Raw genomic sequence first — 26,910 nt, forward strand, 5'->3', positions numbered from 1 at the left:
TGGTTTTCCTCCTACCTCTTGCCACTTCTTCTAAGGTTCCTTTGCTGTGTTCTTTTCATCTGCCCAGCCTCTAAATGTTGGACACCTGAAGGCTCAGTCCTTGGCCATCTCTACAATCATTTCCTTGGTGATCCCAGGTTCATATATACACCTGCCTACAAGACCTCTCCATGTGGCTGTCTCAGTTTGGGTTCCAAAGAAGATCATGAGGTAATGATTCAACTGCAAACAGTTGATGAGGAATGGTACAGCTGTACCCAGCAAACAGTGGTAGAAGAATGAGGAAGTGAGAGAGGAAAGGAAAGGCAGCCAATTAAGGATGTGTTACTAAGCAAGTTACCAGTTACTTCTGTATGACTCTTAGCATAACTGACACCATCCTGGGCCCATACAATTCCTCATGTCCTTCCACCGACCCTATCCAGGACTGCACCATGCAGTAAATCACTTTTCTGTTGTCAAGAGCTTTGTAGTTAATATTGTTGTTTAGTCGCTAAGTTGTGTCTCTTTCAGACTGTAGCCTACCAGGACTGTAGCCTACCAGGCTACTCTGTCTATGGGATTTTCCAGGCAAGAATACTAGAGTGGGTTGCCATTTCCTTCTCTAGGGGATATTCCCAACCCAGGGATCAAACCTGGGTATGCTGCATTGGCAGGCGGATTTTCTACCGCATAGATATTGTTCAAGGATTGTTAAGTCCAGGTGGCCTCTATGCTCTGTTAGTTCCCAAATAATGATGAAGACTTCTGCTGGCATATTCCTGGTACCCACAAGACTCGTTACCCTTTCAATCATCTTGATTCAGAAATACACTTGCTGTTTTAAGCACATACATACCCCCATATCCTAGATTAGCTCTAGAATTGTCCCAGTGGCCGGTTGGCAGTGCAGAGTACACCCTACAAATGCTTCCAGATCATTGTCTGTCCAATCCTGATCCCACCTTATGAGTAAGTTACCCTTTAATAAACTGATCCATGAGGCTTATGGCACTGACTGCTTCATTTTTTACTGGGGATTTTTTTTTTTTTTTGTTCCTTGCATCCACCAAAAATCCTGCTGCGAGTTATCATTTGAGTTTTACTAGCCAAAGAATTGATGCTTTTGAACTGTGGTGTTGGAGAAGACTCTTGAGAGTCCCTTGGACTGCAAGGAGATCCAACCAGTCCATTCTTAAGGAGATCAGCCCTGGGATTTCTTTGGAAGGAATGATGCTAAAGCTGAAACTCCAGTACTTTGGCCACCTCATGCGAAGAGTTGACTCATTGGAAAAGACTCTGATGCTGGGAGGGATTGGGGGCAGGAGGAGAAGGGGATGACAGAGGATGAGATGGCTGGATGGCATCACTGACTCGATGGACGTGAGTCTGAGTGAACTCTGGGAGTTGGTGATGGACAGGGAGGCCTGGTGTGCTGCGATTCATGGGGTCGCAGAGTCAGACACGACTGAGCGACTGAACTGAACTGACTGACTGATGAGAAGTGTGAGAGAGCAGGGGTACATCAGTTACTTCCAGTAACTGGTTGTTGGATGCTCTTGACAGATGTTAATTCCCCTGTATTTTTGGCCTCCCATGCATGCAGGAAAAGCAGCTCCAGCAGCTAGAGAAAGCCCAGAGGCAAAGAGATGAGAGATGAAGGCCCGGCTTGCATGCCCTGAGATGGTAAGACCCAAAGAGGCACAAGTGAGGCACCAACAGCCTCTGCTGTGCTTGTGTAACAGGCATGTCCAACGTGTACATTCAATACTGATGTCTTCCATCCCAAACCCGTTCCTCCTACAGTCTTCCCAGTTTTGGTAAATGGAAACTATTCTTGCAGTCAAAAACCTTGAGTACTTGACTCTTCTCTTTTACACTCCACTTTCAATCTGTCAGCAAATCCTATTATCCCTACTTCTAAATATAGCCAAAAGCCAGCCCCTTCTCAGCCTCTCACTGCCCCCTTCCTGGCCCAAGCCACCATTCTCTCTTGCCTGGATTATAATAGGCTCCCAGCTGATCTCTGCTTCTGACCCCTTGTAGCCTGTTTTCAACAGAGCAGCCAGGGTGATCCTATTAAGCATAAGCCGGGTCGCATCATTTCTCTGCTCCCTTCAAGGGCTCTGGTTTCCCTTGTAGGAAAAAGCCAAAATCCTGACAATGCGGTATTGCACATTAGCCCTCCATAATCTGGTCCCTGCTGCTCTCCGCCGTGACCTGCCTTGGCCATTTCTAGAGTATTACAGGCACTCTCCCACCTTGATGCTCTTCTGAGGACTGTCCCCTCTGCCTGACCATGTTCCCCCATGGACCCCATGGCCAGTTTCCTCATTCTCTTCAGTTCAGTGATCACCTCCTCAGGAAGGCTGTCCCTGGGCATCTTGTCTAAAACTGCAGTCCCCAAGGCTCCACCTCCTTCCCTCTGCTCTATCTTCCTTCTTGTCTCTTATCACTACATAACATAATGAATATTTTCCTGGCTTATGTTTGTCTGTCTCTCTCCACTGGAGCATAAGCTCCACAGGACAGACTGTTGTCTATTTTGTTCACTGCTATATTTCCAGTCCCTAGAAAAGTGCCTGTTACATGGGAGGTGATCAACAAATATTTGTTGAATAAGTGACCTCATTTAATGCTCACAAGAGTCCAAGATAAGTATCCCCATTGAAGTATAAACTCAATTTTGCTTTTTTATTTACTATCGTGTCCCAAGCATCTTCCATGTTACTACAGACTCCCCATAATCGTGATTTTTTAATAGTTGTGTGACTTCCACCCAGTATATTTGCTTTAATGTCCTTGAGCATGCCTGTATCATTGGATCATATAAATTATTTTTAGTCTTTTGCATTATAAATATAGAACATTCTTTTATTATAGTAATTCTGGACTTTTTTTAGGATGGATTCACCAAAGCCACTAACTATTCTTAAAGCAAGAAAACATAATTTAATCTATTTTTACTTTATTTTTTTGGCTGCACTGGATCTTCGTTGCTGTGCTCCGGCTTTCTCTAGTTGAGGGGAGTGGGGACTGGTCTTCGATTTGGTGTGTGAGCTTCTCATGGCAGTGGTTTCTCGTGTTGCAGCTCGAGAGTTCTAGAGTGCACGGGCTCAGTAGCTGTGGCGCTGGGGTTTAGTTGCTGCAAGGCATATCGCCTGCATTGGCAGGCAGAGTCTTAACCACTGGACCACCAGAGAAGTCCCTTTAATTTATTTTTTAATTGAAGCACAGTTGATTTACAATATCGTGTTAATTTCTGTTGTACAGCAGAATGACTTATACACATATTTTCATTATTTTTAACATTCTTTTGCATTATGGTTTATCCTAGGATACTGAATGTAGTCCCCTGTGCTCTACAGTAGGGCCCTGTTTATCCACTCTATGTGTAATCCCAAACTCCCAGTCCATCCCTCCCCTCCCCCACCCCTTTGGTAACCACAAGTAGATTCTCTACGTCTATGAGTCTGTTTCTGCTTCGTAGATAGGTTGATTTGCACCATATTTTAGATTCCACATAAAAGTGATATCATACATTATTTGTCTTTCTTTTTTCTGACTTACTTCAGTTAGTACAATAATCTCTAGTTGCATCCAGCAAACATCATTTTAAATTGCTATTTTAATGAATGTACCCAATAGGAGAGATTGTCTTTAAAAACAAGTTGGGGGACTTCCTTGATGGTCCAGTGGCTAAGATTCTGTGCCACCACTGCAGGGGGCCCGGGTTCAAGCCCTGGTTGGGGAACTAGATCCCACGTGCTGCAACGAAAGATTCCGAGTGCAGCAACTAAGACTCAATGCAGCCGAATAAATAAAAATAAATATTTTAAAATACAATAAAAAAATAAACACCAGTAGGCCTTATTGATTAAGCTTTACTAGAGCCTGTGTGAGTCTTCCAGCTCTGTTCTCCTGGGAGATCACAGCATGAGGAACCCACCAGAGAGTACTGCCCTGCATGGCTCCCTCCCACATCTCTTCTCACTACCACTGGATTTTCAGAGGACGTTATTATACTGACTTAATTCACCAAGTATTGTTTGAATGCTTATTACTTATACTGAATGTGGGGGAAGTCTGAGGATCTATAAGACACAGTGTCTGACACCAAGGAGCCTGTGACCAGGACACACAAGACTTTCACTCTATCTGGATTTGTTAGGCTCCAAACTTTTATTATTCATTCATACTTTCTCTTGGGCTCCAAGATGGTCATTTAGCTCCTCTACTTCATGACCTCTGTGTATCTCCAAGTCAGGGCTTCAAAATCTGCAGTCTCAAATCCATTTCTTCTCCAGTAGTCACTATTCAGTATAAATCATTGAGGCCAGAAACGTGGGAGACATTTTAAATTCTTCCCCTCCCTGTCCCTTCCTGCTCTTCCCCATGCAGTCGACCACAGGTTTTCCAATATTCTGAAATAGTCTTCAAATGCATCCTCTTCTCCCCATCCTCACTGTCACTTCCTTAGTTGAGATGGACATCGTCATTTGTCTGGACCATTAGACTATTTGATTCTGACATCCCTGACTCTTGGCAGTCCTCAACTTCAGTTCATTTTCCTCACTAAAATAATAATTAATCACTTTTGAGGCTTCCCAGGGGGCACAGTGGTAAGAGAATCCACCTGCCAATGCAGAAGATACAAGAGATGCGGGTTCGATCCCTAGGTCAGGAAGAGCCCCTGGAGAAGGCAATGGCAACCCATTCCAGTATTCTTGCCTGGGGAATTCCATGGACAGAGCAGCCTGGTGGGCTACAGTCCATGAGGTCGCAAACAGTCAGACATGACTGAGCAACTAACACTTTCACTTTCCATTCCTTTATTTGGCTGTGTTGGGTCTCAGTTGCGGCACCCTCAATCTTTGATTTTTGTCAGTAAGCAGGATCTTTAGTTTCAGGGGGTGGGATCTAGTTCCCTGACCAAGGATTGAACCTGGGCCCCTGCACTGAGAGTGCAGAATCTTAGCCATGGGACCCCCAAGGAAGTCCCCCTCACTGAATTACTTTTAAATCTCCAAACACTCCTCACCCTGGCTCATGCCTCCATTCACTTAACATCTCTCTCTGCCTGCCATCCCCCTTCCCCTTGTAGCATTTCTCCGCAAACCTCAAGACATAACACAAGCCTTTCCTGATCAACTGACCCTTTCCTGATCTCAGGTTCAGTCGAGCACACCCTTTGTCCCTTACCCTGTGACAGCACTTATCAAATGCTTCCTGTCTGTCTCCATTACTTACTGAGAGTTCCTGTCAAGCAAGAACCCTATCTTATTCACTTCTGCAAGGCACAGGAGAGTTAATTATACTTTTAAAAAAAAAGAATGAATGAACCGATGAATAAATAAATCAAGAGAGAAGGAGAAAGGGTTCTAGAAACACGAGACTCGAGTGAAAGAGAAGAAGACAGGGAAGAAGGGGTCAGGAAGGGCAGCATCAGAGAAAGGGCCAGGCGCTGTGGCCGCTTTTGCTTTTGATTGAGGCAACAGATGGGACATAAAATATTCAGAAGCTGAGTGTGTCATCTCTTTTGAGAAATTTCTCATCAGCTAAAATGGGACTCATGGTGGTTTCAGCCTGCTCTATTTGCTTGCAAGGCCCAAGGGAGTCTGAGCCATTAGCTATAAAAATAAACTCCAGCCAGCGGGGGGCCTGTATGGAGTCTTCTCCCAAGGGATCATGAGCAGCGGGCACCTTTTTATAAACTACTGTCTTAGAAGCTACCCCTGGCACTGAAACCTTCCATTTCCCTGGGAATCTCCTCCGTGATCTTATCCAGATTGTCCATGTTTCCTAGAAAACCTGATGACAATTCTGGGCCAGCTGGCTTTGTATGGGAACCATATTTAAACAAGTCGCTCTTCAGACGATGTCATCTGACACGGCTTGGTAACAGGATAGGGTATTTGGAATTCTCAGCAAGGTTAAACCACTCCCTGATAAATCTTCCCCCATTGTAGAGGTGAAGATTTCAGAGGTAGTCCCTCTGTCTTTCTATCCCAGTCCCCTCCAGGTAGGCTAATGTCCTCCTTCTTGTCACAAGTCACAGTCCTTTAAAAAAAAAAAATATAAATATATATATATATATACATTTGTCTCTGCACCAGGTCTTAACTGCAGCATTGTTGTTCAGTCACTCAGTCATGTCCTGCTTGTTGCCACCTTATGGACTGCAGAAATCCAGGCTTCCCTGTCCTTCATTATTTCCTGGAGTTTGCTCAAACTCATGTCCATTGAGTTGATGATGCCATTCAACCATCTCATCCTCTGTCACCCCCTTCTCCTCCTGCCCTCAATCTTGCAGAATCTTTAGCTGCGCCACGTGAACTCTTAGTTTCAGCACTTAGAACTTAAGTTTCCTGACCAGGAGAGTTTTAGCCACTGGACCACCAGGAAGTCCCACAGTATTCTGGTCTTCACTCTGCATCTTCCCTGAGTTCTTGCTTCCTAATACATGAACTCCGAGAAAGCAATGGCACCCCACTCCAGTACTCTTGCCTCGAGAATCCCATGGATGGAAGGGCCTGATGGGCTGTAGTCCATGTGGTCGCTACAAGTCGGACATGACTGAGTGACTTCACTTTCACTTTTCACTTTCATGCATTGGAGAAGGAAATGGCAACCCACTCCAGTGTTCTTGCCTGGAGAATCCCAGGGACGGGGGAGCCTGGTGGGCTTCCGTCTATGGGGTCGCACAGAGTCAGACACGACTGAAGCGACTTAGCAGCAGTAGCGGCAGCAATACATGAACTGCCTGGCTCTTTCTTCATCCTCACATCAATTTGCATCTGGGTCCCCTTCTTCACGCTCTCAGTCCCTTTTGTTCTCACCTTCCTATTCTTTCCTGGGCTCACTTCCAGGAGAACCAGAGGAGAGATGAGCATGGGACCAGGATGAGGCCATCAGGGGACAAGTCCATAATTAGGAGGTGAAGTCCAGGATTCATTTTCCTGTTGCATCAGTACAGCATGTGCAGGGACCTGCCATTACAATTTCTGGCTTTTGTTTATATGTATAATTGTTGAACTGATTTTTCCTCTTCCTGTGCTTTTAGCCGTCTTTCCCTCCTTTGCTCCCATACCATTCCATAAGCAGAGGGTGACACTGGACCTCTGAAAACAAGGCTCCTCTGTAGAGGGTTATGAGTGAGGAGAGCATGACAGTGAGGCCACGGAGGCATCATCTGCACAAGCAGGAAAAGCCACGCTCTCTGAAACCCAAGGGGCTAGAGTTAAGTTAATTCTGTAACACAACAGGCAAGTAGCCTTTGGCATTTGAGATGACAGTCACTATGTAAATGCCAATTGTTGATCCTCTTTCTTCTGTCCTCCTCACATAACAGTGTCTACAGAACCAGATGCTCTGCTGCCGTTGGCTAGTGGCAGTTCCCTGCTCAGCTGGTTACAATCTCTGTGATGATACGTTATCATTTCGCAGTGCTCTCCACTCTCCCTTCTCAGAGATGCTTCTTTGGACCTTGGGCTTTTCTGACAGTGAGGTGGGCCTTGTGACCCAAGGGGCTGCCACTGACTTGACCCAGGCAGGCTCTTGACTCAGGGCGGCCCATCACCGGCTGGCCAGTGAGCACTTATATTCTCTCCCTTTAAAATCTGAGCTGCAATAGGATGAGACTGGTCAGATGGAGATGGGCAATAAAGCTGAGAGATTACATAGATACGGGCAACAGTCATTGTTGGTGATGTGCTTTTGGATAATTAAGCACAGAAGACCACTCTGCAGAAAGAAGTATGAAGTAACAAGAAAACATGTGGTCCCAGAGAAAGGGGAGGTGGAGAGGGTAACCTCCATCCCTGAAACCTGGCTCCACCACCCCGATGTGGGGCCACAAAGTTCCCCTGCACACGAGTCACCCCATCACTGCACCAAAATCCTGAGGCAGCTTGGGTGCAGCAAAAAGGAAGCTGAGTTCTAACCCCGCCTCTGCCCGTGACCTCAGGACAGGCACTCCGGAACCTCTGTAACTCCCACTTGTAAAACACAGGAGGATGAGATGAGGTCAGTGTTTCCCAAAGCGGAACCTGGAACACTCGTGGGGCATGCAGTGATTTTAGTGCAAGGAAACAGCCTTAAATAGCACCGAACCACAGCATAAAAATGTTATTTTCGTATCATTTAGGAGTTAAGAGTATCAGTTAAGAGTTCTTCCTTAACTCTCCTAGGTAAGGTAAAGAGAAACTCAGATGGGTTTTTGGCATGTTTTAAATTACTTTCAGTCACTTGTTAAGTTTCTTTAAACAAAATTTTTTTTAATGTAAGATATTGCATTAGTAATTTCTTATATTGGATACACATTGAAATGACAATAGTTTGGACAATAATTTGACATAGTTTGGACTTTAAATACGGAGAAGGCAATGGAACCCCACTCCAGTGCTCTTGCCTGGAAAATCCCATGGAGGGAGGAGCCTGGTGGGCTGCAGTCCATGTGGTCGCTAAGAGACGGACACGACTGAGCGACTCCACTTTCACTGAGCGACTCCACTTTCACTTTTCACTTTCATGCTTTGGAGAAGGAAATGGCAACCCACTCCAGTGTTCTTGCCTGGAGAACCCCGGGGACGGCGGGGCCTGGTGGGCTGCCATCTATGGGGTCTCACAGAGTTGGAAACGACTGAAGCGACTTAGCAGCAACAGCAGCAGCAGGACATTAAATAAAATATTGTTAAATTTTTTTTAAAAATTTGGCTGCCCTGGGTGACTTGTGGGATCTCAGTTCCCTCAGCAGGGATCGAACTCCTGCCCCCTGCAGTGGAAGCGTGGAGTCTTAATGACTGGAATGCCAGAGAATCCCCTGTTTAAAATTTTTTGAAAGTTGTTAAGAAAATAGATTTTTAAGTTCTCACTATACACACACACACAGTTGTAAGTATGTGAGGGGATGAATGTGTTAAAGAACCTTATCCAGGTAATCAGTTTGCAGGACATACATATACAAAATCAGAACATGGTCGTCTTAATATTGTACATCAATTACATCTCAATAAAGCTGGAAAAATAAATACAACTTTTAAATTTGTTTGCCTTGTATTACTTTTACCACTATCTTCTAATCACAGATTTTCAAGACATTAATATCAAATTTCCATCTGAAATAAATTTAAGTAAAAAATAGACGTGCACAGTGATAGCTACCATTTATTGAGTGGCTACTGTGTGCCATGGAGTTTATGTTATTCCTAATTTCCCCTACAATTCTAAGAATAATTATCTCTGTTTTGCAGTTAAGGCAACTGAGGACCAAAAGAATGAGTATAATATGCACAAAGTCAGATACCTAGCAAGTGAATGAACAAGGATTTGAAGCCCATGCTCTGAAGTGCATGTTTTCAGATTTGTCTGTTTCTGAAGCCCACGTTCTTTCCACTCTCTCTTGCTTCCTCTCCCTTAGAATCGAATATCTGAACCCACATTCAGGAAGGAGTTCCATGTTGGCCACATCCAGTAGGCTTTGCTCAGACATCAGCCCCTGTGTCCTCTCTGCCACTTTGGGTACTCTCTCCTTTCTGAACTCCTCTCCTGGTTTGTGTTTATCCAATTTCTTGTCTCCCATTCCTGATCAAGTCTTCCAACTGCTGTCTCAGTCTCCAGCCCCTCAGCTCTCCCTATGTGTTTTCTCTTTTGCCCCTCACTCTTGCTCTAGACCATTGAAAAATTCTTTTACCCTTCACTTCTCCTCTAGACCATTGAAAAGCAACATCTGTCCTAATTTAGATTTAAATCCTATAGGCTTCCCTGGTGGTTCAGACGGTAAAGAATCTGCCTGAATGTGGGAGACCTAAGTTTGATCCCTGGGTCGGGAAGATCAGATGCTCTGGAGAAGGAAATGGCAACCCCCTCCAGTATTCTTGCCTAGAGAATTACATGGACAGAGAAGCCTGGACAGCTACAATCCATGGGGTTGCAAAGAGTCGGACACGACTAAGCAACCAACACGCACACACACACACACACTAGATCTGGAGAATTCCATGGACAGAGGAGCCTGGACGGCTACAGTCCATAGGGTTGCAAAGAGTCAGATATGACTGAGCAACTAACACACACACACACACACACACACACACACACACACACACGATTTAGTTTTATGTAATCAATGCCCCTGGCTGCATTCTGTCAGTGAGGAACCCAAGGCTCACAGCAGTGCTGTCACGCACCCAGGTAGGTAAGATGAGTAGCCGAGATGTGAAGGCATGAACCCAGACACTCGGGCTCAGAGCAAGACAGAAGGGGACGCTGCAGTGACTTGGGTGTGGGGGTGGATTGTGGGGGGTAGTGTGTGTGTGTGTGCTGCTTTCTCCATAGGGATCCAACAAGGATGAGAGTGAAATGGGATTGGAGGTTAGAGAAGAAGAGAAAAGAAAATTCTAACATAAGAAAGAACACCCTTGAAGACGTGGTGGCAGCCTAGATCCAAGGAGAATAAATATCAGTATGGGACTCGCAGGGAGAGAACAGAGCCCATGGGCTTTAGAAAGTCAATAGAAAGAAAAACACCAATACAGTATACTAATGCATATATATGGAATTTAGAAAGATGGTAACAATAACCCTGTATATGAGACAGCAAAAGAGACACTGATGTATAGAACAGTCTTTTGGACTCTGTAGGAGAGGGAGAGGGTGGGATGATTTGGGAGAATGGCATTTAAACATGTATAATATCATATATGAAACGAATCGCCAGTCCAGGTTCGATGCACGATTCTGGATGCTTGGGGCTGGTGCACTGGGACGACCCAGAGGGATGGTATGGGGAGGGAAGAGGGAGGAGGGTTCAGGATGGGGAACACATGTATACCTGTGGCAGATTCATTTTGATATATGGCAAAACCAATACAATATTGTAAAGTTAAAAAATAAATTAAATTTAAAAAAAAAGCCAATAGACGATACTGAATTGCAGGTGTTCTTTTTCTGTCTTGTAACTCCATTATGTCGATCTCCAAGCTTAGCTAAATTCCAGGTAACTTGGAGAAGTGCCCACGTGGGTTCTCCTCACAGCTCCTGAGGCCAGGGCAGTGGGCACTGCTGGTCTAGAGTCCAGAGGGGCCAGCAGTCAAGCAAGCACTGGTCTGTGCTAGAAAGCAAGGAGCTAACAACAGTGAGAATTGGTGCAGGGCAGATGAAGCAGAGAAGATCCTGAGATCAAGTCCCTTTTCCCCTAACCTCACAGATGCAGCAGCCTCAGGTAAGGAGGAGAGGCTGGACCCCGCTATCCACTGACCATCCGGGAGGGTCCCTGTGCCACTGGTATTGACACACAAATATAGACAGAAGTTACAAAGAAGGACTTGGAACGTGAGTGGCCTTGGGATCAAGCCACACTCCACTCGGCTTCTCCAAGGCATAACTGGAGAGAACACCCTCAGTGTTTGAGTTCAGCTGCATGGTATAGCAGAAGAGTTTTTGGAGTCAAAATCACCTAAGATGAAACAACTAAAGCCACACTGGACTTCTTTGGATCTTAGTTTCCTTATCTATAAAGCGAAAATAAAAACACTGAGCTCACGCCATCACTGTGAAAATGAACTGCGATAACGACAGACAGCAGCTGCCCTAATGCCTGCCCTTAGCAGGGACTCAGTGAAGTTGCCCCACCGGCTTCCCTGGCCCCAGACTCCTAACCCGCCCCTCAAATCAGGTCCCCACACCCTGGACATCACCCTCAGAGGTCAGTTCCTACCTTTGGTTAGGGAGTGAATCCCCAGCTTGACTTGGGAGAAGTTCCCACTTCCGATCTCCCCTCGGATGCGATAGAAGCCGATCCGCTTGCCCAGAGTGATCTCCCTCACCACCTTCTCATCCTGGGACATGTCCTGGGTCAGCTTCTCAAAGGGTGTCAGCTGGCGAGGCTCTCCCTCCTCGTCCTCCTTGGCACACTCCGTCTGACAGCCACTCTCCTCGCTCTCCCGCCGACCCCACCTGGCACAGTGGGGGTTCACCAGGCCGCCTCCATTCACATACACAGCAGTCATCGTCCACGGCAGGCTCACCTCTCCATCTCAGCAGAGGCACCAAGCAGGGCAGGATGGGGAGGAGCGGAAGGGGCCCAAGGGGGATGGGAGATGGGACTTAAAGGCTGTAAGGGCCCTGCGTCCTTGCGAGCTGTGCAAAGACTCCTGGATGCGCAAACCCCTTTCTGGGCTTCAGTCAGCCGAAGGCAGAGACCAACCCCAGCACTGCCTACCCAGCCAAGACCAAAGCTGCCCGCCTCACTCGAGACATTTCACACCCTCCTTCACAGTGAACTTCCCCGCTCTAACTGGACCATCAGGCACGCATCCAGGTACCCTAGCCTTGATCAGGCTCCAAGAACTTTCTGGCCGGCTGTGCTGATGCTCTGTGGTAGGTGGCTCTGTCCCGAAACAAAGGCTCCAGTTTGCTATTTCCTTTGATGGTCAGAAAATCTTCTGCCCTGGTGTGTAAAAGCCCCCAGGAGGCCCCCAGGTCCCCGCTGCTGGTGCTTATCTCTGATCTTCATTTTGCACTTTTGCTGTCAAGTCGCAGGTCCCAGGAGACCTGACAATCCAGACCCCAGGAAAGAAGAAACTTGCAAATCAGCCTTCCGGTCACACGGGCAGCTAGAGGAGGATTAAATCCCTGCAATGCCACCTTAGCCGGCCTTAATTTAGACGAGCTTGCCTCTAAGCCGTGAGCAGTCTCAAAAATTTGGTGGGTGCTGATTCATCCTAAGAATAGAGAATAAGAAAATATATTAGCCCATGTTAACACACTGGACAGCATTGATAATGAATGCAGAACTGCTGGGGAAGCAACAATCGAAAAGCATCTACACATTTGGTTCTGACTCATATCATAGTAAACGCTTGATCACACACGATTAAGTCAGAAGAAAATGTACATGCACACAAACACACCTGTCAACACTTCAGAAAACCCCTCACGGGCTGTAATATTTCTAGCAAAATGACATCTCTATTTTTGTTTCTAGCGAAACAATTTTTCTTTTTATTGATGTTTAGGGAAATAAGCAGGTTGCCTTGGCTTGCTTTAAAGCGAGACTTTTAAAATTATACAATAGTCATGATGATAAATGTTTCCTATTAATATTAGTTTTCAAAAGTTCTTACATTGATTCAAATAACAGTGTATTTCCTGATGCGAAGAGCCAACTCACTGGAAAAGACCCTGATGCTGGGAAAGTTTGAGGGCAGGAGGAGAAGCAGGCAACAGAGGATGCACTAGTTGGATAGCATCGCCAACTCAATGGACATGAGTTTGAGGAAACTCTGGGAGACAGTGAAGGACAGGGAAGCCTGGCGTGCTGCAGTCCATGGGGTCGCAAAGAGTTGGACATGACTTAGCAACTGAATAACAACAACAAATATTTCCTTTATCCTGTATGCTCTCATAGGACTTTTCCTAAAGGGGCTGCTCCTGCTCTTTCTTTCTGTAGTATTCTTTGTGCATGCATGTGCATGCTTAGTCGCTCAGTTGTGTCTGACTCTTTGCAATCCCATGGACTGTGGCCCACCAGGCTCCTCTTTCCATGGGATTCTCTAGGCAAGAATACTGGAGTAGGTTGCCGTTTCCTGCTCCAGGGGATGTTCCTGGCCCAGGGATGGGGCCTGAGTCTCTTGTGCCTCCTGCCTTGGCAGGCAGGTTCTTACCACTGGACCATCCTGGAAGACAGGTATTCTATCAGATCAGTTCAGTTCAGGTCAGTCGCTCAGTCGTGTTCAACTCTTTGTGACCCCATGAACTGCAGCACGCCAGGCCTCCCTGTCCATCACCAACTCCCAGAGTTCACTCAGACTCACGTCCATCGAGTCAGTGATGCCATCCAGCCATCTCATCCTCTGTCGTCCCCTTCTCCTCCTGCCCCCAATCCCTCCCAGCATCAGAGTCTTTTCCAATGAGTCAACTCTTCGCATGAGGTGGCCAAAGTACTGGAGTTTCAGCTTTAGCATCATTCCTTCCAAAGAACACCCAGGACTGATCTCCTTCAGAATGGACTGGTTGGATCTCCTTGCAGTCCAAGGGACTCTCAAGACTCTTCTCCAACACCACAGTTCAAAAGCATCAATTCTTAGGCACTCAGCTTTCTTCACTGTCCAACTTTCACATCCATACATGACCACTGGAAAAACCATAGCCTTGACTAGATGGATCTTTGTTGGCAAAGTAATGTCTCTGGTCATAACTTGGTCATAACTTTCCTTCCAAGGAGTAAGCATCTTTTAATTTCATGGCTGCAATCACCACCTGCAGTGATTTTGGAGCCCCAAAAAATAAAGTCTGACAATTTCCACTATTTCCCATGAAGTGATGGGACCAGATGCCATGATCTTAGTTTTCTGAATGTATTCTATAACGCAGGTCAATTTTTCTCCGAGGCTTATTTTCTAGGTATTTCTATCAGCTGTGAGTCTCCAGCTGATAGATGATTTTAAGGTTATTAAAATAATCCAGCAGCTCATTTTAAAGGTTCAGAAACAGGGTAATGTCACTGGAGGGCAATTGCCTATGGCATCCTCCATGATGAGCAATATTGCCCAGCCCGGGTATCTTCATGCTTTCTTCTATGTAGCCTCCAGCAAGAAACAGTCGCTTCCTCTCTGGATCCCCACAGCACTTTGTACAGTTTCCAACAGGTCTCCTTTCCCTGAAGGTGGGAATGGGGTTTACTTCCCCTGTGTATCCTGCTCCTCTTCTGTCTCTCTCAGTATGGAGCATGATGTCCTATATAAAGAAAGTGTTCACTAAATGTGTGTTGAACTTGATTTTTGGACTTAAGCATTCTGAACCAAAACCTGAGCAAAAACATGAGAAACTGCTTTGGAAATGGGAATTCCCAATTCTGTTTGATGATATCTAGTTATTACAATTAGGTACAGAATGGTTTGCATTGCTATTGTGTTTAAGTATGGGGTTGCTGAATAAAGAGAAACAAGGACAGGAAAGAGGAGGTTGCTGCCAGCACTGTGCCTGTTCCTATGGGGCAGGAGAAGCTGGCCAAAGGATAAAGGGGCCAGGTATCAATAACCACACACATCTCTAGGCTAGAGTCTGGCTGCGTGTATGCTAAGTCACTTCAGTCGTGTCTGACTCTTTGTGACCCCGTGGACTGTAGCCCGCCCAGCTCATCTGTCCATGGGATTCTCCAGGCAAGGATACTGGAGTGGGGTGCCATGCCTCTTCCAGGGGATCTTTCCACTCAGGGATTGAACCTGAGTCTCATGTGTTCTGCATCGGCAGGAGGGTTCTTTACCACTATCGCCACCTGGGAAGGCCCAAGAGTCTGATTAGGTTTTTTTTTTTTTTTTTTAAGATATTTTTTAAGATAAAAAGAGCCTTGATCAGCTTGAGGAAAATCTAAGTCACTTGTTCTTAAGCCTTCTGAAGTTGCACACTCCTTGGAGATTCTAGCAAAGTCTGTGACCCTACCTCTAGGAAGAACCACCCACACAAAGTCTGCATCCAGCTGTAAGGGTTCACAGACCCTCTGAGAACATCCCTGTACTTCAGATTAAGAAGTTCTATGAAGATCTCCTCAGATTCCTGGCATAGCAAGACCACACAGACGAGAAGTGGGGTAACAATTGTATTGGGTTGGCCAAAAGGTTCATTCTGGCTTTTCCATAAGATGTTATGGAATGAACATTTGGTCAACCCAAACGAACTTTTTGGTCAACCCGGTAATTCTGGAAGAAACTTTAATTTCACCTTCACAAAGAGAGTACGGCCTTCCTACAAGATGCAGTGCTTGCTCACCTGGTGTCCCTGCAGGTTGGCTCTATCCCTCCCTGGGCCTTCTGCAGGACTCCAGGCCTGCCTCCCTGCGAGCACTTCACCACGGTGTGGTCACTGCTGCCGACCTACTTGTACCCCAACTGGATAAGCACCTGGAGGCAGGAACCTGCACCTTATTCTTCCAGCTCCCAGGGCTCAGTCCAGTGCTTGGCATTTGTTTGACACACATTTGGTGAAGAAGGAATGAATTAACTTACCCAGTCATCGATCATTATATTCAAGTATGATCTATCTAGTACAGGTAAATATTTTTATTTATAGACAGATAATGGGGCTTCCCAGGTGGTGCTAGAGGTAAATAACCCACCTGCCAGTGTAGGAGATGCAAGAGACACAGGTTCAATTCCTACATCAGGAAGATCCCCTGGAGGAGAGCATGGCAACCCACTCCAGTATTCTTGCCTGGAGAATCCCATGGACAGAGGACCCTGGCCGGTTACAGACCAGAGGGTTGCAAAGAGTCGGACACAAGTGAAGCGACTTAGCACACACCCAACACTATTGCAACAGTTACTTGGGTTATCCAGAAAGCTTCTTTCACTCCACATTTTCAAGACCCGAGCTACCTACTGGTGCGTAATAGGATTTCTGGTCCTGCCTTCTTTTGTAGGGAAAAGCTTACTTTGAATTCCCCCATACGACTGAGAATTGCTACAGGACTGTTCAGAAATTCAAAATCTTTGGTCAACCACTTGTAAAAGAATGAAACTAGAACACTTTATTACACCACACACAAAAATAAACTCAAAATGGATTAAAGGTCTAAATGTAAGACCAGAAACTATAAAACTCCTAGAGGAAAACATAGGCAAAACACTCTCCGACATACATCACAGCAGGATCCTCTATGACCCACCTCCCAGAGTAATGGAAATAAAAGCAAAAATAAAGAAATGAGACCTAATTAGACTTAAAAGCTTTTGCACAATGAAGGAAACTATAAGCAAGGTGAAAATACAGCCTTTGAAGGAAACAATAAGCAAGGTGAAAATACAGCCTTCGGAATGGGAGAAAATAATAGCAAATGAAGCAACTGACGAACAACTAATCTCAAAAATATATAAGCAACTCCTGCAGCTCAATTCCAGAAAAATAAGCGACCCAATAAAAAAATGGGCCAAAGAACTAAACAGACATTCCTCCAAAGAAGACATACAGATGGCTAACAAACACATGAAAAGATGCTCAACATCATTCATTATCAGAGAAATGCAAGTCAAAACCACAATGAGTTACCATTTCATGCCGGTCAGAATGGCTGCTGTCAAAAAGTCTGCAAACAATAAATGCTGGAGAGAGTGCAGAGAAAAGGGAACCCTCTTACACTGCTGGTGGGAATGCAAACTAGTACAGCCACTATGGAGAACAGTGTAGAGATTCCTTAAAAAGCTGGAAATAGAACTGCCATATGACCCAGCAATCCCACTGCTGGGCATACACACCAAGGAAACCAGAATTGAGAGAGACACGTGTACCCCAATGTTCATCACAGCACTGTTTATAATAGCCAGGACATGGAAGCAACCTAGATGTCCATCAGCAGACGAATGGACAAGAAAGCTGAGGTACATATTAAAAAGAATGCATTTGAATCAGTTCTAATGAGGTGGATGAAATTGGAGCCTATTATACAGAGTGAAGTAAGTCAGAAAGAAAAACACCAATACAGTATATTAATGCATATATATGGAATTTAGAAAGATGGTAACAATGATCCTATATGCAAGACAGCAAAAGAGACACGGATATAAAGAACAGACTTTTGGACTCTGTGGGAGAAGGCGAGGGTGGGATGATTTGAGAGAATAGCATTGAAACATGTATGTTATCATATGTGAAATAGATCACCAGTCCAGGTTCGATGCATGAGACAGGGTGCTCAGGGCTGGTGCACTGGGATGACCCTGAGAGATGGGATGGGGAGGGAGGTAGGAGGGAGGGTCAGGACAGGGAACACATGTACACCCATGGCTGATTCATGTGAACGTATGGCAAAACCCACAATATTGTAAAGTAATTAGCCTCCAATTAAAATAAAAAAAATTTTTTTTAAGAGAAAAAAAAAAAAAAGAAATTCAAAATCTTCCTTCTCCTTGCCCCGTTCAGAGGATCAAGTCTCCCCAAGCACCCAGGCTTCATGACTCCTGGGATTGCTCTCCGACTCCCTGGGGCACTGCTTGGCCAGGGCTTCTCTGCTTTCCTGGTTCCCCAACTCTCTCGATTTGAGATCTATATCTCGAGCTTCATTTTGGCCTGGGATTTACAATGGAGTTTTAGACTTGCTGCCCTGATTGACTTCAGGTGCCCCAGGAATTTCTCCTTTCTGCCCTCCTAATTCAGCATAGAGGGAGGAGGGATCTGACACAAATGCCAAGTGTAGTCAGGCTCTATTTTGGATTACATCCCCTACATCCACACAGTGGGCTTGAATCAATTGTCTTGCCTTAAAGTCCAGAGACTTTAATTATCTGTTTAGATCAGATAATAAAGTTGTTACAGTTTTGCAAATAGTGCTGTGGGATTGTATTGAGTATGAATCTCAACTTGTTGGGAGAGCTAGCAAACCAACTAGAAAAAACTGAACCCCGATCTTGCACCTAGTCTCAAATAAATTCCAAAATAGATCACCAAATAAATGCAAAATAAATGAAACCATAAAATACTAGAAAAAAATCAGAAACTTTTTAAAGATCTCAGAGAAGACCATAAAATAAAATAATGTCTGACTGAATAAAAGTACAACTTTCTGTTAACAGAACATTGTAAATCAACTATACTTCAATAAAATAATTTTTAAAAACTATAACTTTCCATTTGCTAAAAGTGTATCATAAACAAAACAAATTGAATGATAAATGGTAGAGAAAATTTTCCAATGCATATGAAAGACAAAGAGCTAATTTTCTAAATAAGGAGCTATTTTTTACAAATTGATAAGAAAGAAAACAATATTCCAAAAGAAAGTGACAGAGAGCCTGAGCAGACATTTCACAGAAAATACAAATGGGTTTATAACATACAAAGAGATGCCCAATCTCACAACCAAAGAAATAGACATAAAACTATGCTGAAATTATGTGGGGCTTTTTGCCATGCTGCATGGTATGCAGGATCTTAGTTCCCAGACAGAGATCGAACCCATGTCCCCTGCAGTGGAAGGGCAGGGTCTTAACCACTGGATCACCAAGGAAGTCCCTGAAATTAGATTTTGTACAAATTATATTTAGAAACTACTAAAAAAAGTTATAATGCACTGGTTAGAGAGTGAAACAGGAGCTTGCATTCATTGCTACTGAGAATATAAATTGGTACAATTCCTTGGAGGACAATTTGGCTATAGCTATTAAAGTGCAAGCGTATGTAATCTTTGCCTCAGCTATTTTACTTCTAGAATTTATCCTATACACACATTCACAAAGACATACATATTTCGAATATAAAGGTACATATTCACTGCTGCATTGTTTTATAGTAATTGTATATAGTATAGTAAATAGTAAGGACACTGCGTAAATGCCCATCAGAAGGGATCAGTTGAATAAGATAAAATACATACATATACAAAAATAATGGATTACTGTGCTTTTGTAAAAACAAAGAAAGAGCTATGATATCCAAGAAATACTGTTAAGAGGTCAGCAGAGTATACATAATGTGATATCAGAAGTATAGGGGACTTCCCTGGCAGTTGAGTGGATAAGACTCCTTGCTCCCAAGGCAGGGGGCCCAGGTTTGATCCCTGGTCAGGGAACTAGACCCTCCATGCTACAATTAAAGATCCCACCTGCAGCATCAAAGACCCAGAGCAGCAAATAAATAAATAAAAATATTAAAAAAAAAAAAAAAAGAGAAACAGGAGGGTATACCTGAGAAACTAGCAATAGCTATTGCACCTGGGAGGGAAGTTGCTGGACTGGGAATTGGAATGAGGAAAAGGTGTGTGTTTGTCACTACTCTTTTATGTGGTTTACTTAATTTTTTTTTCATGTGCATGTATTTACCTTTACAAAAGAAAATTAGGACTTCCCTCGTGGTCCAGTGGTTAAGAATCTGCCTGCCAACACAGGGGACACGGGTTTAATTCCTGGTCCAATTCCTGATCCAGGAAGATTCCACATGCCATGGGCAAGTAAGCTCCTGTGCCACAACTGCTCTAACCTGTGCTCTAGAGGCTGCGAAGCACAACTACTGAAGTCTGCGGGCCCTAGAGCCTACGCTTGGCAACAAGAGAAGCCACTGCAATGAGAAGCCCATGCGCTGCAACTAGAGAAATCCTCCTCAAAGCAAAGACCCAGTGCGCCAAAGATAAATAATTAAAAAAAAAGAAAAATACGTAATGTGTTGCCATCTTAAACAATTGGTGTACAAAAATTTTGCTTTACATTTGGTTATATAGGGAAACTGCCAACCGTGCACGCATGCTAAGTCACTTCAGTTGTGTCTGACTCTTTGTGACCCTATGGGCTGCAGCCCACCAGGCTCCTCTGTCCATGGGATTCTCCAGGCAAGAATACTGGAGTGGGTTGCCATGCCCTCCTCCAGGGGATCTTCCTTACAGAGGGATCAAACCTGCCTCTCTTGTGTCTCCTGCACTGGCACACTTGATTCTCTAAAACTAATGGATTGCTTTTAAAATCAAAAGAAAATAAGGAGCTTCCTGTTAAATGAGGAGTAGCTCTCATAGTCAACAAAAGAGTCTGAATTACAGTATTTGGGTGCAATCTCAAAAATGACAGAATAATCTCTGTTCATTTCCAAGGCAAACCATTCAATATCACAGTAATCCAAGTGTGAGCCCCAACCACTAATGCCAAAGAAGCTGAACAGTTCTATGATGACCTTCAAGACCTTCTAGAACTAACACCAAAAAAAAAGATGTCCTTTTCATCATAGGGGACTGGAATGCATAAGCAGGAAGTCAAGAGATACCTGGAATAACAGGCAAGTTTGGCCTTGGAGTACAAAATGAAGCAAGACAAAGGCTAACAGAGTTTTGCCAAGAGAATGCACTGGATATAGCAAACACCTTCTTCCAACAATACAAGAGGTGACAACTCTACACATGGACATCACCAGATGGCCAATACCAAAATCAGACTGATTATATTCTTTGCAGCCAAAGATGGAGAAAATCTACACAGTCAGCAGAAACAAGACCAGGAGCTGACTGTGGCTCAGATCATGAACTCCTTATTGCAAAATTCAGACTTAAATTGAAGAAAGTAAGGAAAACCACTAGACCATTCAGGTATGACCTAAATCAAATCCCCTTATTTAGGGGAAGTGACAAATAGATTCAAGGGATTCGATCTGATAGAAAGAGTACCTGATGAAATATGGATGGAAGTTCATGACATTGTACAGGAGGCAGTGATCAAGACCATCCCCAAGAAAAAGAAATGCAAAAAGGCAAAATGGTTGTCTGAGGAGGCCTTACAAATAGCTGAGAAAAGAAGAGAAGCTAAAGGCAAAGGAGAAAAGGAAAGATATACCCATCTGAAAGCAGAGTTCCGAAGAATAGTAAGGAGAGAGAAGAAAGCCTTCCTCAGTGATCAATGCAAAGAAATACAGGAAAATAATCAAATGGGAAAGACTAGAGATCTCTTCAAGAAAATTAGAGATACCAAGGGAACATTTCATGCAAGATGGGCACAATAAAGGACAGAAATGGCATGGACCTAACAGAAGCAGAAGATATTAAGAGGTGGCAAGAATACACAGAAGAACTATACAAAAAAGATCTTCACGACCCAGATAACCATGATGGTGTGATCACTCACCTAGAGCCAGACATTCTGGAATGGGAAGTCAAGTGGGCCTTAGGAAGCATCACTACAAACAAAGCTAGTGGAGGTGATGGAATTCCAGTTGAGCTACTCTAAATCCTAAAAGATGATGCTGTGAAAGTGCTGCACTCAATATGCCAGCAAATATGGAAAACTCAGCAGTGGCCACAGGACTGGAAAAGATCAGTTTTTATTCCAGTCCCAAAGAAAGGCAATGCCAAAGAATGTTCAAACTATCACACAATTGGACTCATTTCACAGGGTAGCAAAGTAATGCTCAAAATTCTCCAAGTGAGGCTTCAACAGTATGTGAACTGAGAACTCCCAGATGTTCAAGCTGGATTTAGAAAAGGCAGAGGAACCAGAGATCAAATTGCCAACATCTGCTAGATCATAGAAAAATAAAGAGAATTCCAAGAAAACATCTACTTCTGCTTCATTGACTACACTAAAGCCTTTGACTGTGTGGATCAGAATAAACTGTGGAAAATTCTTAAAGAGATGGGAATACCAGACCACCTGACCTGCCTCTTGAGAAATCTGTATGCAGATCAGGAAGCAACAGTTAGAACTGGACATGGAACAACAGACTGGTTCCAAATCGAGAAAGGACTACATCAAGGCTGTATATTGTCACCCTGCTTATTTAACTCATATGCAGAGTACATCATGCAAAATGCTGGGCTGGATGAAGCACAAGCTGGAATCAAGATTGCTGGGAGAAATACCAATAACCTCAGATATGAAATGACACTACCCTTATGGCAGAAAGCGAAGAAGAACTAAAGAGCCTCTTGATGAAAGTGAAAGAGGAGAGTGAAAAAGCTGGCTTGAAACTCAACATTCAAAAAACAAAGATCATGGCAACAGGCCCCATCACTTCACGGCAAATAGATGGGGAAACAATGGAAACAGTGGCAGACTTTATTTTCTTAGGCTCCAAAAATCACTGCAGACGGTGATTGCAGCCTTGAAATTAAGACTCTTGCTCCTTGGAAGAAAAGCTATGTCCAACCTAGACAGCATATTAAAAAACAGAGACATTACTTTGCTGACAAAGGTCCATCGAGTCAAAGCTAGTGTTTTTCCAGTAGTCATGTATGGATGTGAGTTTTACTGTAAAGAAAGTCGAGCACTGAAGAATTGATGCTTTTGAACTGTGGTGTCGGAGAAGACTCTTGAGAGTCCGTTGGACTGCAAGGAATCAAACCTGTCAATCCTAAAGGAAACTAGTCCTGAATATTTTTTGGAAGGACTGATGCTGAAGCTCCAATACTTTGGCCACCTGATTAGAAGAACTGACTCATTGGAAAAGACCCTGATTCTGGGAAATATTGAAGGCAGGAGGAGAGGGGGACCACAGAGAATGAGATGGTTGGATGGCAACACCGACTCAATGGACATGAGTCTGAGCAAGCTCCGGGAGCTGATGATGGACAAGGAAAGTCTGGTGTGCTGCAGTCCATAGGGTTGCAAAGAATCGGACATGACTGAGCGACTGAACTTGAACTTGTCCAGTTAAATACAGAATTTTACACTTCCATTTATCTTTGTGTGTGTGTTAGTTGCTCAGTCGTGTCTGACTCTTTGTGACCTCATGAACTGTAACCCACCAGGCTCCTCTCTCCATGGAATTCTCCAGGCAAGAACACTGAAGTGGGTTGCATTCTATTCTCCAGGGGATCTTCCGGACCCAGGGATCAAACCTGGGCTTTCTGTATTGTAGGCAGACTTTTTTACCATCTGAGTTACCAGGGAAGTCCTTCATTTATCTCTAGTTCCTTCCAAAACTCCACAATAGGAATAGGAAGGGGAAAAGGCATAAACACATAACGATAAACAGTGTAAGAGAAGTAATAGCAGACGCAAGGTGTCCACATGTTTTGGGGAGATGGAAAGCAAATTGAAGAGTGGTTAATGACTGCAAAGAAGGTAGAGAAAACTGCAACCTAAAATTCTACATCAATTCAGTTCAGTCACTCAATCGTGTCCGACTCTTTGCGACCCCATGGACTGCAGCACGCCAGGCCTTCCTGTCCATCACTCACACCCAGAGCTTACTCAAACTCATGTCCATTGAGTCGGTGATACCATCCAACCATCTCATTCTGTCGTCCCCCTCTCCTCCTGCCTTCAATCTTTCCCAGCATCAGGATATTTTCCAATGAGTCAGTTCTTCACATCAGGTGGCCAAACAATTGAAGTTTCAGCTTCAGCATCAGTCCTTCCAATGAATATTCAGGACTAGATTTCTTTCAGAGAAGGCAATGGCACCCCACTCCAGTGCTCTTGCCTGGAAAATCCCATGGACGGAGGAGCCTTTTAGGCTGCAGTCCATGGGGTCGCTAAGAGTTGGACACGACTGAGCGACTCCACTTTCACTTTTCACTTTCATGCATTGGAGAAGGAAATTGCAACCCACTCCAGTGTTCTTGCCTGGAGAATCCCAGGGACATCGAAGCCTGATGGGCTGCCATCTACGGGGTTGCACAGAGTCGGACACGACTGAGGTGACTTAGCAGCAGCAGCAGATTTCTTTATAATGAACTGGTTGGAATTCCACATCAGGACACGCCAATGAGATGCACTTTCCTGAACACTCAAGAGACTTCAAACTGTAAGAGACCAACTAACTCAGGGTCTGGAGGACTGAAAAAGACCAAAACCATGGGGGTTGTCTGAACGCAGAGCAGTGGGAGCCCAACCCTCTCTCTTCTCAGAGTGGTGCTGCTCACACAGAGCAGCTCAGGCACACAAGGCAAGGACGGTCCCTTAGCTCAGACTCGGATAAGGAATCTCCTGTTCCCCTCTTCTCTCTGCAGCCCTACGCTCTGAGTTTCTGGAATAAAGGGAAACAGGTACAAAAGCTGCCACGAAGGGGATTTCTCTTTTGGTTAAAGAGAAAAGACCTCCTGAAACCCATACTTGGAAGTTCTCCAACCCGCCTGACCACCAACTGTTCAGTTCGCCAGGTGCCAGTTTCACTTGCAGGCAAGGAACTTCCAATCAGATCTGAGTGCCTTCTTCTTAGAATGAATGTCCAGTCAAGAGGCACCAGACACCTGAGGAAAGGCTCCCAGATGAAAGAAAGAAAGCAAACCCAACCCAAATAGGAGTGACCGAAAGGAACTTGAAGAAAACAGAAAGCAACACAGGACAAAAGATAAAATACTGCATCCATAAAACCAGAACAAAGTGCTAAAACCAAACCAAAACAAAAACCCTCAAAGAACAAGAAAGAGAGCTCTGGGAAACTGAAATTTAGGAATTCAATTGAAGAGCTGTTTAAAGAGACCGAAAAACCGAGGACCATCCATTCACGAAGTCCAACATCTAATTATCAGAATTCCCAGACTCACACTATTGTGCTCCCAATAAAGACACATGGATTCTATTGTACTTGAACTGCCTACAAATCTCAGAAATTTCAAAATTAGTGATGAATGGGGAAAAACTCCAGATTCTCACAAATTCCAACAGAGTATAAAAATAGAAGAAAATATCTAACTAGAAAGATACATCCTATTTGGTGATGAATATTCATTTTTATTTTGCAGGATTTTTTTTTTTCCTGAAGACTTCTCTTAGATATCTGGAAGCAGAAATCCTGATGAGAGGTTGTGAGATTACTATAAATGGTTTATGTTTGGACTGTTTTCTAGTAGTGTCCTAAAATATCAAGCTATATCATGCTGAAAATAAGCAAATAATGGAAATTATGACATACATAATTGCAGACAAAATCCTCCCTTTTCTTAGATGCTATCATGGTTTGTTGTTGTTTTACTCTCTGCCCTTTTGATTTTGACCAGTTTTTATGGACATTAATGAGAGCTTAGAAACCCAACCAGCCAAAAATACAAGAGTCGCGTCGCTGTAGATCAAAGCCTCTGGAGGAGGCAGAATGGTTCTTAATTATTAGCTTGCTGTGGCTGCATAGCAATGTATTAAATAAGATTAAAGAAAACGGAGCTTACTCGGTCATTTATTTTCTTGACTTGCAACCCACTGTGAAAATAATATCAAAGAAAACCAGTTCATCTTTGTTCTCTTTGTCTGAGTTTAAATTATAAAACTTCTGGGCAAGGCTCACAGACAACTTCTTCCTTGGTTGGCAAGGCCAGGCACGGGTTTGCTTAGAAAAAAAAGCTGGGTTTTCTCTCCATGTGGCGACACGATGGGAGGACAGCCAAAGCTCCTGTAATCCTCCTCAGATGCAGTGGACCCTCGGGGGAGATCATTAGCAAACACGCTCCATTTGAAAATCGATCTTAACATTTAAAAATTATTTGCACCTTATTAGCTTTTGGCCCCAGCTTTGTATTCCCCAACACACCCGTCAAGATCCCCATGGGAGGTGGCGAGCAGGGATGTCAGCAGTTGGGAAACTAAAGCGAATGGAAAATGAACGTATTGACTCTGCCCTAGAGATGAACAGCAACATGGCTCCTTGACACATTCACAGGCTACTTTCCCAGCCTCCAGGCTGGGTCTCCGCATTACCCTTACACTCGTGACCGTGGCCGTCCACCCGGGCTGATGGGCTTACATCAATTGACTTTTTCCACACTAAGCTCTGCCACTGTTGAGGCGCTCTTGACCATCATGGTCACAGATTCCAGTGCCCACGAGGGCTCTGCAGGTGTTCAGCGGGGCATAGTGCAGCCCCCAACCCCAGCATGATAAGGCAGCCAGGCCCAGCAAAAACACGGGCGGCCACGCTGGAAGGCAAGCTTGCTTTTCCCAAGCCTTTTAATCCTTTAAAGGCAACTGGAAATCAATACATTTTTAGTCAACTCTCTCAATCTTTAAATGGTGGTTCAAATATTTTAAAAACACTGTGTGGCCATGTGAAACAGACCCCTCCAGCCAGATTTGACTGTCAGGTTGCTAATTTACCAATTCTGCTCTAGGTTTTATAGAAACATCATCAGAGAAAAAGGCAAGGGCAGTCAATAGGTCCATAGTCAAATACCCCTGGGAATGGTGCGTGTTCACCCTTCTTAGATTTCTGCGTTAGTACCTCACTATCTTGCGGTATTTAAAACACATACACAAAGAAAATCTGTTTTTTGTTTGTTTGTTTAATTCAGTGTTCTCCAAGTTTATTTGACCGTGGAATTCATTCTTACAGAATACCTTTATCTCACTGGCATTTTCTTACAACTCTGATTTCAGAGTTAGACAAAGTTATAAAATCCTCAATTAACTGTCAGTAAGACAGCTATAATAATTTGGGTCCCAAGAGGAAGATTATGAAAACAATTCACTATAAAATGAAACAGAAAATAGATTAGCCTAGTTTAATCCACAAATGTAGCTAACTGGGTGGAAGCGG

The 26,910-nt window shown here is 44.2% G+C and overlaps 1 protein-coding gene across 1 annotated transcript in view; it reads right to left on the reverse strand.

Moving 5' to 3' along the window:
• NIM1K (NIM1 serine/threonine protein kinase) overlaps positions 1 to 26,910 on the reverse strand; it is a 78,255-nt gene that overhangs the window by 13,799 nt on the left and 37,546 nt on the right. Inside the window, exon 2 of the mRNA XM_027520293.1 lies at positions 11,696 to 12,701. Within this exon, the coding sequence (XP_027376094.1) occupies positions 11,696 to 11,987 (292 nt within the window). The 5' untranslated portion in view covers positions 11,988 to 12,701. The remainder of the gene's footprint in view (positions 1 to 11,695; positions 12,702 to 26,910) is intronic.

Source organism: Bos indicus x Bos taurus, chromosome 20, assembly GCF_003369695.1.
Source record: "Bos indicus x Bos taurus breed Angus x Brahman F1 hybrid chromosome 20, Bos_hybrid_MaternalHap_v2.0, whole genome shotgun sequence".
Taxonomy (NCBI): domain Eukaryota; kingdom Metazoa; phylum Chordata; class Mammalia; order Artiodactyla; family Bovidae; genus Bos; species Bos indicus x Bos taurus.